Source organism: Microcebus murinus, chromosome 15 (assembly GCF_040939455.1).
Source record: "Microcebus murinus isolate Inina chromosome 15, M.murinus_Inina_mat1.0, whole genome shotgun sequence".
Taxonomy (NCBI): domain Eukaryota; kingdom Metazoa; phylum Chordata; class Mammalia; order Primates; family Cheirogaleidae; genus Microcebus; species Microcebus murinus.
Window position 1 is genome coordinate 62,999,216 of NC_134118.1, and position 16,280 is coordinate 63,015,495.

The window sequence follows — 16,280 nt, forward strand, 5'->3', positions numbered from 1 at the left end:
CTCTTGCTCAGGCTGGTTTTGAACTCCTGAGCTCAAGCAATCCACCTGCCTCGGCCTCCCAGAGAGCTAGGATTACAGGCGTGAGCCACTGTGCCCGGCCTAAAACATTTTATCTTACTCTCCCTTTATCAACAGCCACTGATAATGCTACTGAAATGCTACAGAAGAGGCTCAAAGGTCAGTCAAAATGCATCCTTGAAAGTGCAAACAACCCAAATTGCCCATTAACTGATGAACAGATAGGCAAAACATGGTATATTCATACAGTGGCATATTATTCAGCCAAATAAAGGAATGAAGAATTGATACATGCTGATGGGGCTCAGAAACAGTACCCTCCATTGCAGGCCTCAGAAGCAAAAGTTTTTCTCTGACCCTCTCTTGTTCTCCTGCCTCTCAGTCTCATTCTTTTCTGAAGCTAACCAAGAAACTAGAATCCCTCTTCCCGAAAGAGGGCCATAGAAACCAGAATACCTTTTCCCAAAAGCAAGCCATAAAACCTAAAATTATTCTGTGTCAAAACTGGCCATAAAGAAATTATCAGACCTACCTTGTTTGACAGTAAGTCATAAGATCCCCATGGGGTCTGCTCCATACCCAGAAGGAAGGAATGCTGCTCAGAGAGACCCAGATGAATCTGGACAGACAGACCTTGCTGGGTTTCCCCACTCAGTCTACTAGCATTAGATCATATCCTTTTTGTCCCAACATATTTCTACATTGATAGGACAGCCTTGCTAATAAACCATCTAACAGAAAAAGGGAGAAAAAGATTGCTATCTTAAAATTAACTACATGGGTCTTAATTCTTGGTCTTCAAGATCAAATGCCTGCTAAGATTTTTTTATTTATTTATTTTTTATTTTTGCAGCATTTGAAAAGAGCTGAGCAGACAAAAAGTGTAAAAAATCCTCCTCGCCAGACCAGTTCAGACAGACTACTGATAAGCTACTCTCCAGGAGAAGAAAAAAAGGAAAAAACCTGAAGTAGTGGCTCCACAGCCATTTTTCCTGCTATCAATATGTCACAATCAATTTTTCTTTTTTTCTCCCTTTTTCCTCATAAAAATCCCAAGCTCCTCCTGCTCAAAGCCTTCCTCTCTCTTTCCCTTCTGACTCTCTCCCCTTCTCTCTCTCTCAGAAAAAGCAACATAAACTTTTTACTTCTTTCTATCCTAATCTCTGTGCTGAGAATTCTTTCTCATCCCATGCACAAATTCCCACCCTAACATACATGGCTGTTCATACTTTGTTGAATTTAAGCATAAAAACAGACAATTTCCTCTGTATCTTTGGGTCTTAATTCTGAAGGCTTCCATATATACAGACTAAAATAAATCTGTATGCCTGGTTCTAGAAATCAATCTGCCTCATACCAGTGATTTTTCAGCGAACTTTCAGGGGTTCAAGAGTCGTGGTCCATATAATACTAGTTAACAACATGGATGAACCTTGAAAACATTATGCTGAGTGAAAGAGGACAGATACATACTACATATGCATATGCTGTAAAAAGAAAACTAAACACACATATTCACCCCTAAAATATCTCAGATATGCTAAGGGAGATTGTATTCCCCTATAAAAGACACTCCTATAGTATTTTTCAAATGCGTTTTCTCTAAACAATCAAGAACCTTTTGGCTGGGCGCAGTGGCTCATGCCCGTAATCCTAGTACTCTGGGAGGCCGAGGCGGGCAGATTGCTCGAGGTCAGGAGTTTGAAACCAGCCTGAGCAAGAGTGAGACCCCGTCTCTATTATATATAGAAAGAAATTAATTGGCCAATTAATATATATATAAAAAATTAGCCGGGTATGGTGGCCCATGCCTATAGTCCCAGCTACTCGGGAGGCTGAGGCAGCAGCATTGCCTGAGCCCAGGAGTTTGAGGTTGCTGTGAGCTAGGCTGATGCCAGGGCACTCACTCTAGCCTGGGCAACAAAGGGAGACTCCGTCTCAAAAAAAAAAAAAAAAAAAAAGGCCGGGCGCGGTGGCTCACGCCTGTAATCCTAGCACTCTGGGAGGCCGAGGCGGGAGGATTGCTCAAGGTCAGGAGTTCGAAACCAGCCTGAGCAAGAGCGAGACCCCGTCTCTACTATAAATAGAAAGAAATTAATTGGGCAACTAATATATATATAGAAAAAATTAGCCGGGCATGGTGGCGCATGCCTGTAGTCCCAGCTACTCGGGAGGCTGAGGCAGCAGGATCGCTTGAGCCCAGGAGGTTGAGGTTGCTGTGAGCTAGGCTGATGCCATGGCACTCACTCTAGCCTGGGCAACAAAGCGAGACTCTGTCTCAAAAAAAAAAAAAAAAAAAAAAAAAAAGAACCTCTTATTCCCAAACCTAAGTCTCTGCATTTTCCAAGAAAAGTAAAACCAACACAATGTTCTACATTGTAATTAAAAAAACACATCATCTCCTTTCAATGCTTTTCTAAAAAGGTAGGCATCTGAGCAACTAAGTAGGTACTCCCAACAACTTTTAATCTTTTAATCTATTATAACCTAATTACCACTGACCCTGGAACACCACAGGTTTGAACTGCACAGGAGCACTTAATGGGATTTTCTGCTTCTGCCTCGGCCACCCCTGAGACAGCAAGACCAATGCCTTCTCTTCCTTCTCCTCCTCAGCCTACTTAATGTAAAGATGTAAGCCTTTATGATAATCCACTTCCACTTAATTTTTTTTTAATACACAAGGTCTTGCTAAAGGCTGGAGTGCAGTGGCACAATCATAGCTCACTGCAGCCTCAAACTCCTGGGCTCAAGTGATCCTTCTAGCTCAGCCTCCCAATTAGCTGGGACTATAGGTGTGTACCACTATGCCCTGCTAACTGTTTTTCTTTTTTTTTTTTCTAGACACAGGGTCTTACTGTGTTGCCTAGGATAGACTCAAACTCCTGGCCTTTAGTGATCCTTCTACCTTGGCCTCCCAAAGTGCTGGGTTACAGGTATGAGCCATCCATATCTGGTCTACTTCTGTTTAATAAACAGTAAATAATATATTTTCTCTTCCTCATTACTTTCTTAATAACATTTTCTTTTCTCTAGCTTACTTTATTGTAAGAATATGGTATATAATACATCTAACATACAAAATATATATTAAGTGACTATGTAATCAGTAAAGCTTCTGGTCAACAGTAGGTTATTAGTAGTTAAGTTTTGGAGGAGTCAAAATTATATATGGATTTTTGACTTGGAGGGTTGTTGGCACCTCCAACCCCTACATTATTCAAGGATGAACTATATTGGAAAAACCTAATGCTTTGAAAAAAAAACTAATTCTAATTCTACTGTTAAGGAGAAGCTAGATAAATTTAGTTGTCACTAAATGGTAAGATTTATGGACTTCTTTCATTTGTTTCCCTGATAGTTACATTTTTTTTCCCACCTAACTAGGCAGGGGATGATAATCATTAGCTATTGTGCTGTAACTGAAGATCAAATACCTTAGTTGCTTCAAGAACTCCACATCAGAGTTGCTGTTTATAAGCTTGATGAACTCTTCATAAGAAGGAGCATAAGTGTAGGCTCTCTTGTGATGTTCATTTATCTGTTCTCTGTACTCCAACTGGGCAAGTAGCATTTGGTTAATATAATCCGGATTACTTAGAAACTCCACTACTGGCTTCAAGACTGTGGGAAGGAGAAGAAAGCACCACTAAAAAAGGTATTCTTCTTTGAATAATTGTTTTTATATTACATAATTGAACTATGCTTGGGAAACATTTTTCAACTAGTCAAATGGGGGAAATTATAAACAAAATATCCAAAAGCATGCATGTATATGTGGGCATGTGCACGCACGGGTGCGCGCGCGCACACACACACACACACATACACACACACACGGCTGCCTATCCTTCCAGATACGTTACCAACTATGGCTACAGTCAAGTGGTCATTTTAATAAATGAGTGAAATCTAAAGGAATAATGAAAGGAAGTCATTTGGAACCCAAGTTGCTAACAAAACTATCAAAATTAAGTTCACTTATTTTTTTCTTTCTTTTCTTTCTTTCTTTTTTTTTCATAAGGCTCAATATGTTTTGACCAGTTTAGGCTGCCAAAGATGAAAGTCAACATTCTCCCACCTAGTTAAAGCAGACTCCATGGAGAAAGTTGTTAAAAAGTCAGTGACTTTTTACAAATGATTACAAATCCATTCTAGTTACTTTAGATTAAAAACTTTCTCTTTTCTCTGTGGTTGATTATATCAAATTATGGGCACAGCTGGCTAATTCCTGTATGTCCCTTAGTAAACAAGGTTTGCATAGGTGATATACAAAGTATTATCACATTAGTTTGCAAACTTATTGCATTAGTCATAGCAATTTCATATGTCTACCTTTTGTTGTGAGAATTTCTGCAAGCATGATCCGTAAGCTGAGAGACTGGACATCCTTTGAGGGGAGGAGACAAAGCACCAGAACCCGAGAACACATTTGCAGAAATCTCACTTCATCATCTGAGTTCCTCAAGCACGCATGCAACGCAAAAGGCCTTGGCTGTTCTTCATGTCTAAAACAACAAACAGAGGGAAAAGGAAGGAAAAATTTCTAGAAACAATTCAGTTATGTACCATTAGGTAAAAAATATTTCAAATGGACAACACATTGGCTATAATAACTCTGCCACCTCCTCAACAATCTCAATAATCAAATTTCCTCAATCAAAGACAACTTATGCTGGAATAAACATAAATGCATGGCCTTTTGGGATTTCAAACCAAACCAAAAGAACTTAAGTAGCATCAAAGGTTATAGGTAACTCCCAAATCATAGCAACAATCCAAAAGGTGTTTCTTTAACTAGATTGTTTTTAAGTCTTCTAGATGGCTTCTTAAATGTGATCTACAGCTTCATTCCCCACCTACTACCAAAAAAAAAAAAAAAAAGAAAGAAAAAGAAAAGAAATATAGCATAAACCAAGGTCACCAAGCAGCTTTCTTGACTGGGAGATCATAGGATAAAAAGTCTCTGGGCATTTCTAGTGAGGAGAAGGTAAATTGATGCTACCTAATTTGGTGGCAAATTGCCTTCTGTGAGACTCCCAAGTATTTTCCAACCAGTCTTGTCAACCTTGGTTGTGGACTTCAATGTCAGTACTGATCCTATTCCAGGACCATTAATTTGGAGGATCTGAGTGAAGAAGTTAAAAGTAGAACTTTCTATACTTCTCTATTCCATAGTATCTACATAGCAATTCAAGGAAGACTAAGATGTTAATTTTTCTACTATCTTCCAGATAAGGAGGCAAAGGCTATGAAATTCTTAAAGTAAATAGTGGGTAATACTGAGAAAGAAAAAAACCACTAAAAAGAGAATAAAAATACTAAGTACTATATAGGAAATTAAACAAATAAATGCATACTGTTGTCTTTATGACCAATGTCTCTTAGATGAGATTGGGCGCATTCAGGGTGGTACGGCCATAGACCCTAAGTCTCTTAGAAGTTAACTGTGATTTCTTTTTGCACCTCAAACTGAAGACTAGTTTCTAGAGTATGAACACCAAAAAAGAAAAGTTTCCTCTTTATCTTCTACAAGCTGGAAGAATTATACCCTAATGTGTGTAAAGCCAACAACACAAAAAGATTTTAAGAATCAGCCTTTACACATATACTGTTTATGTTGACTTCTTTAAATGGCATCTTCAATTATTTTAAACTCTAACTATGTTGGCAGCTAGAGTTGATATTTCAATGTAGTAAGACTAAGATGCTATCCCCTTTATCATGTCAAGTACTTTTAAAGGTTAATTCTTTTCTTTAAAATATAAAAGTGGTTAAAACTTATTGGAGGTGGTCAGCTCCCCCAAAAATCCACTTTCACAAGAAAACTTCTTTAAATAATAGCAAAATCCCTCTCAGGTATACACAAGTCCCTTGTCCACACCAATGGAAGGCAAGTAATAAAAACAGCCTGGTTCTCAGACTGCCACAAGTTCCCCTCCCTCCTAGAGCTGTGTTAGTGAAAAACCTTTTGAGTCAAAGGCCAAAGGCCAGACAGTTGGTCAAACAAGCTTGATCTATGGAAAAAGAAAAGGTGGATGCTTCCCTGGAATCTCTCTGAAAACTCCAAACAGGATATTCCTCTAGTAAGTGGGCATGAAGTATGCCTTAAAGCCAAGAAAGGCTCATGAGGCATATGGCTACTCCTGGGTCAGGAGAAATCTAGCTAACCTTCCAGGGGTGCTATACCATTGGAATTTGCAGCATCTTTCTTCCGTTCAGTGTGAATCAATCATTTGTTTGCTACAGTTCCCAATACTTGCCTCTAGGTTCTCATTCCCTGAGTAAGCAAAAGGACATCAACCTTTTTTAAGTTTCATATGTACAATGTTACTTAATCCTCCCACTTATACCAAGAAATAGATATCCTCACCCACATTTCATAGATGAGAAAATTAAGATCTGAACAGTAAGGTGAATAAAGTCATAGAGGTAAAAATGGTAGAAATAACTCTCAAGTCCAGACTCTACATAACACCATAATCGGAGATTGCAAAGATGAAAGGGAAAAAAATTTAAGAGATAAAGAAAATAAGTGAATAAAAATATTCTGTTTTCCCCTCAAACCGCATGCCAGTACCTGACCAGCAAATAAAATGCAGAGAGAGATTAAAAGAAGGAAACTATAAAATTAAAGATGCTATTGAATTAATAGTATAAAAGCAATCATTTCTAGATTTTCCTGAAACATGCTGGAACAAGACAGATGAAACAAAGGAAGAGGATGTAAATGAAAAGAATTAAATGTCATCTGGATTGGCTTATATCAGCAACACAATAACAGCCCAGAAATAAGGCTGACTGGAAAAGCAGCCTCCACAGTTGCCTGACAATCAACCAGAAGATGTATTGTTGTTTTACTAATGCAATTTGTTATTCTTTTGTCCAACAGTAGCCAATTCAATTCGGTGCTCCCCAGGCTACCAAAGTCATTCTGCAGCCAACAGAGATCTGCACACCAATGGCAATTTCTAGGACAAGAGCACTGTTTACCTGGGTCAGGCAGATACCTATATTGCCATCAAACCTGGCTCATTGTCTGCCGGTCTCATTGCATGGTTTGTATGATAGAAAGACATTACTTCTCCAGGACAAGATCACCTATATGCAAAATCCCAGTGATCTACTGGCACATCTTCAAACAATCATACTCCCAGAGAACAGTGGTAAATTTTTTTTATTTCATTATTTTTTTTCATTATTTCGTTATTTATTCTTTTGTGGTTGTTGCTGTTGTTGTTGTTATCTCCAACTAGAGCTTCTAGGAATAGCCTAGATACCAGGAAAATAAATCTACCCTTGGCAGAAGAGAACTAGAAGCCCTAAGAGAAGGAGCTAATATGGAATCAGTTCTCTGTTTCTATTATTCTAATGTTTTATCCATAACTATCATTATATTATCCACAAAAGCAGTAATTTCAAAAGCTGGTAAATGTTTCAATGAAAAATATATCCTCATGGTGAAATTAGATAATCACAAAAACACTAAATTTCTCTAACCACTTGCTCTTCTCCCAAACCTGAATCCATCGGTCTTCTATCTAGAATAAAGATTGATTTACAATATTGTCCTCTATTGGACCATCATTTAAACACTTTAAAATGAGCATCCACCGAATTCAAACAAGTCTTTGATAGTATTTGTGAGGAAGAACTTCAGAACACTTTATATAATGGAGAGTACAGCAAATTAGCAGGTGCTCCAAGGGGTTGTTGAACACTTTAAAAGGAGAGGCTGAAGTTTTTAAGACTCTAGGGAGATAACCCAAGAGTCCCATTTCTCTCACTTTCCTTATTAATTCACATCCCTCCTTCCTTACTGGACGTTACTTTCTTTGCAAGCAGCAGTATTCAAAGGGTGGTCCAGAAAGTCCTAGGTGTCTCCAAGACCCCTTCCAGGAGTCTGTGAGGTCAAAACTATGTAGTAATATAAAAAAGTCATTTGGCTTTTTTTCTCTCATTCTCATGAGCATACTGGTGCACAGGCTACAAGATGTATGATGTTATCACACTGATAGTTAACGAAAGTGTCCCGTGTACTCTTGCACTTTAAAAATTGCTTAGTTTTAATATCTAAATATGGTAAATATTGATAGATATGATGACTGGTGAACTGATAAATGTTTAACAACCAGCTCTTCAAGAGGAAAAAACTCTGATTTGGAGCATTTGTCCATTTCACAGTGTAATACTCCCACCATGGCCTCGCAAGCTACCAATATAACATCACCTAACTCAAAGCTGGGAAGAGATGTGCACAGCTCTTACTTTCCAGTATAAGGTGACTCCGACATACAACTAAATATAACTCACATTTAAAAAAAAGCTCTTTGAGGTTCTCAATAACTTTTAAGAATTTGGAGTGATCCTGAGACCAAAAAATCTGAGAACCACTACTCTAATGTTTTCCGAACCATAGGCTGTGACCCAAAAATAAGAAAATAAAACTGAGTTATTACAAACAGTATATTTAAAAAATGTTAAAGAGCAAAAAATGTCAAAGTTATTACAAGTAATGAGAGTACTGTTTTATGAAACTAGGTCATGATATAAAATGTATTTCTCACAACAGATCACAGTTTTTAAAAAAGTTTGTAAAACACTGGGGCAGCAAGTTGGCAAACAGACAGCATGTAACAGCTCTGTGGACTCTGGCCTCCTAGACCTGATACTGAGAGACAAGACAATTCCCAGGAAGAGGCAATACAGCTAAGAATGGAGACTGGCTGCATAACAACACATAGCAACAACATCCACTGCAAAAGCAACATCACGAAACAGACTGCGGATTATTTTCCGATAAAGTCACATAACAGGGCTTCTTAGAAGAGAATATCAGTTACCACCTGCCCAAAGATACCAATGCTGGCTCATCCCCTTATGTGGTTAAAGTACTTTGAATCTTCCCCGGAAGTGACAATAGGCCACATTAGCCATTCCTATTCCTATTCCAACCAAGTTCATATTCAAACAGCAGAAGGCTACTCATTTCAATAAGACTATTTTTTTTTAAATTTCAGATTATGGGGGTAAAAATATTTTGGTTACATATACTGCCTTTGCCTTGCCCCAGCCAGGGCTACAAGCGAGCCCTTCCCCCATACAGTGTGCTCCACACTCACTAGTTGTGAGTTTACCCACCGCCATCCCTACTGTCCAGCATCCAATGCATATTTCTACCATGTGAGCACCTAAGTGCTGATCAGGTAGTACCAATCTGATGGCAAGTACATGTGGTGCTTGTTTTTCCATTCTTGTGATACTTCACTTCGAAGGATGGGCTCCAGCGCTATCCAGGAAATATAAGAGGTGCTAGTTCACCATTTTATTTTTGTAATTCAGTAGTATTCCATGGTATACATGTACCACATTTTATTAGTCCACTCATTGATGAGCACTTGGGTTATTTCCACATCTTTGCAATTGTGAATTGTGCTGCCATAAACATTCAACCGCAGATGTCCTTATTATAAAATGTCTTTTTTTCCTTTAGGCAGATGCCTGGTAGTGGGATTGCTGGATCAAATGGTATTTCTATTTTTAGTTCTTTGAGATATCTCCAAATTACTTTCCACAGTGGTTGTACTAATTTGCATCCCACTAGCAGGGTAAGAATGTTCGTATCTTTCCACATCTATTCCATCATTTGTTGTTTTAGGACTTTTTGATAAAGGCCATTCTCACTGGAGTTAGGTGAAAACTCACTGTGGTTTTTATATGCAATTCCCTAATGACTAGAGATATTGAGCACTTTTTTATGTTTGCTGGCAATTATTCTGTTTTCTTTTGTAAAGTCTCTGTTCATGTCCTTTGCCCACTTTTTAAGGGGGTTGTTTGATTTTTTTCTTGTTAGTTTTCTTAAGTTCTAAATATAGATTCTTGTTTTCAGGCCTTTATTGGATGTATAGCATGCAAATATTTTCTCCCATTCTATAGGTTGTCTATTTGTTCTAATGATAGTGTCCTTGGCTGTGTAGAAGCTTTTTAATTTGATCAGGTCCCATTTATTTATTTTTGTTGATGCTGTGATTGCTTTGGGGGTCTTCTCCATAAATTCTTTGCATAGGCTAATGTCATTAAGAGTTTTCCCAACATTTTCTTCTAGAATTCTTAAGGTTTTACACCTTAGGTTTAAGTCTGTTAACCATATGAGTTGATTTTTGTGAGAGGTGAGAGGTGGGGATCCAGTTTCAACCTTCTGCATGTGGTTATCCAGTTTTCCCAGCACCGTTTATTGAACAGAGATTCTTTTCCCCAGTGTATATTTTTGTCTGCTTTGTCAAAGATTAGATGACAATATGTGGATAAGACTACTCTTTATGCTCAAGTTAGAAGTGCTATAATTCATCATCCTCATACTTATTTAAAAGATACACACTTAAGATTCTAATAGCAAACCTAAGAAAATTTTATTATGAGCACAGAAATGGCTTTGTTGAAGTCTTATTCCAGAGGCAGATTCTCACCTAATAGGTACAAACCTTTTTTAATGTAACAGTACAAAGGGCTAACATGCATAAATATCAGTTATTTTCTTCTCTAATTAAAGCCCATAAACTCCAATATTAAGTACCTTTAAAAATTGGTTTTCAGAATATTGTGATGCAATAGAACTCTTAACACAGGACTCACCAAAAGAAACATGAACCAAATTTAAATTTTTCTAAAAATTGTTAACTAATTGACACTATTCACATTAGAAAATAATATATTGAAATTTTCTACTTCTAAATACCTAAAATACTATAAATAAGATCATCCTGGTGCTGGCTCAGTAAAATTTATTTGGCTGTGTATTTACAAAATTAAACATATCTATAAAGTGTTTTTTTATTAGAAAATTTAAAAAGGATCAGAAAGCTTTTAAAAATCTACTCTAGTAAAACACTATGGTTACTTCCCCTCAATACATTTTTAAGCCAAGTACTGGCAAGAGGCTGAATATTCTAGAGTTTTGTCTTGACTTTGACCCTTTACTCAATAAGAATGATATTTTAATATGGAAAAGGGGGTGAGTTGTTCATATTATAACAGTTACCTGGCGTTAGCAGCTTTCAGGTCACAGAAATGAGTGAGTAAAGTCCTTACAACATCATTGCAGACAACTTTAACCACATCCATGTGACTCAGTCTGTGGTGCAGTTCTCTGGTTATTTCCCAAAAGTCTTCTAAGAGCAGATGGTAAAGTTGTCCCTCATCTCTGCTGAGGTTTCCATACCAGGACAGAACGTAATCTCTATAACTGTAGTCGAATACTAACAGGAATAAACAAAGCAATGAGTAAAACCAACAGAAGAAGCAAATACCAAGACAGCATTTCTGCTAGAAACTGGCCGCCTACTATTTAATGTTGTTTAAAACTATGGTCCCCAAGCCCCAGGCAGGACCAGTACCACCTGTGGCCTGTTAGGAACTGGGCCACGCAGCAGGACATGAGTGGCTGGCGAGCAAGTGAAGCTTCATCTGTATTTACAGTCACTACACATCACTTGCATCACTGCACAAGCTCCGCCTCCTGTCAGAGCAGTGGTGGCATCAGATTCTCATAGGAGCACAAATCCTTCTGTAAACCTCGAGTGCGAGGGATCTAGGTTGTGTGCTCCTTATGAGAATCTAATGCCTGATGGTCTTAGGTGGAACTGAGGCAGTGATGCTACTGCTGGGAAGCAGCTACAAATACAGATTATAATTAGCAGAGAGATTTGACTGCACAATAAATGTAATGCACTTGAAACATCCTGAAACCATCCCCCCAAAACCCAGTCCATGAAAAAATTGCCTTCCATAAAAATGGTCTCTGGTGCCAAAAAAAGTTGGAGATCACTGGTTTAAAATATGAAGAAAGCAGAAAACAGAACTTAAGAGAAGACAGGTAATCTTTCTTAAATCATTTAAAATGAAAGATTCTCATCTAACTAGAATATTTGAGCATGGTGATCACATGCCCTGGATTTTCTTAGCCCTATTTTAAAATATTCTATCTTGATGCCAAACTACCCAAATTTATCCCCCCCCAAAAAAGCCCAGGGCATCTTATGCAGTGGTAACATACTCATGAAGTGTACCAGTTATCAATGTATTGCCTTCGTGCTCCAAATTCAGCCTTTCTGCCCTGCTTTTTGATGTAGGACCTGAACCCTGCAAACATTTCTTTTTTGCCTACTGGCATAATGTTAAGTTTGTCAGCAGAGTATGCTAGAAGGGTATTGGAGGAGGAAGGGGCTTTTCTTCCTGGTTCCTACTATGTGCAGCAGACAGCAGCAGGCATGGCACCCAGTGGTGCTCACCCCAGCGAGTTCCAATGGCATCTACAGGGCAGCTTCCCAGAAAATTCTGCTGGCTTCCTCTGGCCTATGGTATCTGCCCAAACTCCTGAACCATCAAGTGTGTCAAGCTTGTGCACTCTCCAATGAGACCCCCGTCTCTACTAAAAAAATATAAAGAAATTAGCTGGACAACTAAAAATATATATATTATATATATGTATACATATTTTGAATATACATTTATATTTTTTAATATATATATATATATAAATAAATTAGCTGGGTATGCCTGTAGGCCCAGCTACCTGGGAGGCTGAGGCAGGAGGATTGCTTGAGCCCAGGAGTTTGAGGTTGCTGTGAGCTAGGCTGACACCACATAGCTCTAGCCCAGGCAACAGAGTGAGACTGTCTCAGAAAAAAAAAGAAAAAACAACAGTCCTAAAGGTACAAGGCAGTTTGAATTCAATGAGAATGTCTTTTTTTTTAAGATACCAGAAAGAGGTGAGGTACAGTGGCTCATGTCTGTAATCCCAGCACTCTGAGAGGCGGAGGCAGGAGGACTGCTTGAACTCAGTTGTTTGAGACCAACCTGAGCAAGAGTAAGACCCCCGTCTCCACTAGAAACAGAAAAGCTACCCAGGTGCAGTAGCGCACCTATAGTCCCAGCTACTTGGGAAGCTGAGGCAAGAGGATCAATTGAGCCTAGGATTTTGAGGTTGCAGTGAGCTATGATGGTGCCACTGCATTCTAGCCCAGGCAACAGACCAATATCCTGCCTTAAAAAAATAAATAAAGAGTTGAGCAGATACTTCAACCAAAGGCTAGATAACGGAATCTAGAATGTCTAAAAAGTAGCATCCAAGCTGTTCAGTTCACAATTGAAAATAACTAGACATAAGAAAACCAAAACAAGTAACAAATAGTCAAGAGAAAAAACAATCACTAGAAACCATCCTCAAGATGTTAGAATTAGCATACAAGAACTTTAAAGCAGCTACTATAAATATGTTCAAGGAATTGAAGATAATAGTCAACTGTGATCACAAATATATCACAATATGTATCAAAAAATATATCATAAATATATTGTGATAGTCCCTATACTACCCATAAATAACAAAGAATAAGCTGATATACACAATTTAGATAAATCTCAAAAACATTCTGCTGAGTGAAGGAAGCCCAGCATAAAAAAGTAAAGGATGATTCCACTTCTATAAAGTTTAATAGGCAAAATGAATTTTAGTGATAGAATCCAAGCAATGGAGGGTAGGTTTTGACCAAAGGCAGGCACAAGACAAATTTTCTGGGATGATAGAAATGTTCTTTATTTTGATTGAGACAGTATTTATAAGGTTATATGCATTAAAAATTTATGTCTGTCTGAAGACTTATCCTTTGCTGTTGAAAAAAAATAAGTAAAATTATTTTAAATAAATAAGTAAAAATTTATGAATTATATACTTAAAATGTATGCATTTCAAAATATGTAAATTTTTCCTGAAATGCAATTAAGAATACTGTACTCTTTAAAACCATCATTTTGAGACTATTAATAACAAAAATCAAATTTTAAATCCAATAAGCTTTATAAAATTATACTTTTTAACTAATAACAGAAATATTTCTAAAGTTTAATTACAGTCCCCAAAGTTTTAAAATTCTATGAATCCACACAAGTTCAAACTGTTTCTGTACTTACATAGTACTCATCTTCAGATTTTAATATGGTGACCTCCATGAACTACGACAAGTAAAACATATTTGCTTATGCAAGTATCACTTATTCAGTTCTCTTACCTTCACGTCTAACACCACGTGCTCGCCTGAAAAACTCAGACTTTTTCCTGAATAAATTGTCAGTGTTTTTAGAAATTTTATTTTAAAAAACCTTTTTAAACCTTAATTTGATCTTCAAAATATATTACCTTTTTAAACTTTAATATTTATAACTACACTTACTTATTCCCACTTCCAGACATATAACCATATTGTACCTTCTACCATCCACCCTCAGCCTTCTTCAATACAAGCTTCACTTGTATGTTCTTCATTCTTCTGTAGTATTGACTGCTATCACTTAATTTGGTAACTTGGTTTATCCATGAGTGAGCCTGAGTTCATTTATCCCCAACACAATTTCTCTAGGTTATATCTAGAAAAAAATTTCTAAAACCTACTTTAAGGAACAGGGAGTAGATTCATGGTTCACATGGTGGAACTAGCTCTACATAGCTGACTAGCTTCATATGATCTGAAAATTCCTACTCAATAAATGTTTAAATCCCTTCCATTCAACCAAAACACTGATATATTCAGTCATCAAATATAAACTCACGATGAAAAAAACTCCTAATGTTGTATGTAGATAAGAAGCATAAATTTGCCAGAGATTATTATTTTCCATTTAGAACATAATGAATTGCTTTACATAGTAATTATAACATACACTCTCATTTAATCCTTACCTTCTTTCAGAGCTTTATCCATATTATGAGAAATTACTACTCTTCTAGACTGAGCAGACTCATGTGAGTTACCATACAAAGGACTCTGAAATGTAAGGAAAAACACCACAGATTACTGAATGAATGAATCACATATAAAAATAAAACTATAGGTATGAAATGCCATCTAAACATGCATTAAGAAAAGGCTTAAGAGATTATAAAGTTCTTCTGAAAAAGTAAATAAATGCATAAGGTTAAATTTTTGAAAAGAAAGAATCAAGGGAGAATGCTTCCTACCAGATATCAAAACAGTAAGATGACAGTGTAGGATAAACAAATCAACAGAAGGATAGAAAGCATAAAAAACAGATGTACCCATATAGAAATTAAGAACATAGAATTTGAAATTTTGAGGGAAAAACATTATTCAGTAAATGATGTTGGGTAATTTACTATTCATGTTTGGAAAAAATATTACAGTCTTATACTTTGTATATAAATAACTTCAAGTTGATTAAAGAATGAAAATTTTTTAACTAAAAACATATTAAAAGGAAAGCCATTTATAATCTTGGGATAGAAAAGGCTTTCCTAAAATAAGACATAAAATTCAAGAGTTATGAAGGAAAAGAAAAGATGACTATGACTATTTAAAATAGAAAATTCTTGTTTGATAAAAGATGCTATAAACAAGATATTCTAGGAGACAATGTCTGCAACATATGTAACAAAGGACTATCATTTAATAGAAATACAGCTCCTAAAATTAGAAAAGTAACTCAAATAAAACTCAAACAAATAAATTGAAAGGGTAATCATAAAATATAAACAAATAACCAATAAGTATATGAAAAAATGCAAGCCCCTTTTTATTAGAGGAATGCAAATTAAATTAGAGCAATGAGGTACCAGCAGACAGCCAAAGCAGAGGAAAGACTCGCATATCGAATGTTGGCAAGGACACATGGAAATGGTTGTTTTCATATATTGTTGGGAGAATGTCTATTTCTATAAGCTTTTAAGAAGGCAACTGGGCCACATTTATCAAAATTTCAATTTTTATAAGACAGAGTCTCGCTTTGTCACCCACGGCTAGAGTGCTGTGGCATCAGCCTAGCTCACAGCAACTCTAACTCCTGGACTCAAGTGATCCTCCTCCCTCAGCCTCCTGAGTAGCTGGGACTACAGGTGCACACCACCATACCCAGCTGTTTGTATTTTAGTTGTCTAATTTTCTCTATATTTAGTAGTAAAGACAGGGTCTTGCTCTTGCTCTGGCTGATCTTGAACTCCTGACCTTAAGCAATACTCCCGCCTCAGCCTCCCAGAGTGCTAGGATTATAGGCATGAGTCACTGCGTTTGGCCAAATAACTATCTTTTGACTCAGCAATGCCACTCCTAGGAAACTGCCCAACAGAAATACTTGCACATATACAAAAAAGTATATGCATAAGGAATTTCACAGCTATATTGATTATAAGGGCAAAAAATTGGAAATAACACAAGAGTATATATCAATAGTCAAAGAGTTAAACAAGTAATAGT

General features: G+C 37.0%; 1 protein-coding gene across 4 annotated transcripts in view; it reads right to left on the reverse strand.

Moving 5' to 3' along the window:
* SNX25 (sorting nexin 25) overlaps window positions 1–16,280 on the reverse strand; it is a 115,152-nt gene that overhangs the window by 70,675 nt on the left and 28,197 nt on the right. For all 4 annotated transcript variants that reach the window (XM_076010679.1, XM_076010678.1, XM_076010677.1 and 1 more), the window contains exons 2-5: window positions 14,753–14,837; window positions 11,057–11,273; window positions 4,354–4,526; window positions 3,456–3,642 (exon numbers count right to left, since the gene is read on the reverse strand). In XM_076010679.1, coding sequence (XP_075866794.1) covers window positions 3,456–3,642; window positions 4,354–4,526; window positions 11,057–11,273; window positions 14,753–14,774 — 599 coding nt within the window. In that variant the 5' untranslated portion in view covers window positions 14,775–14,837. The remainder of the gene's footprint in view (window positions 1–3,455; window positions 3,643–4,353; window positions 4,527–11,056; window positions 11,274–14,752; window positions 14,838–16,280) is intronic.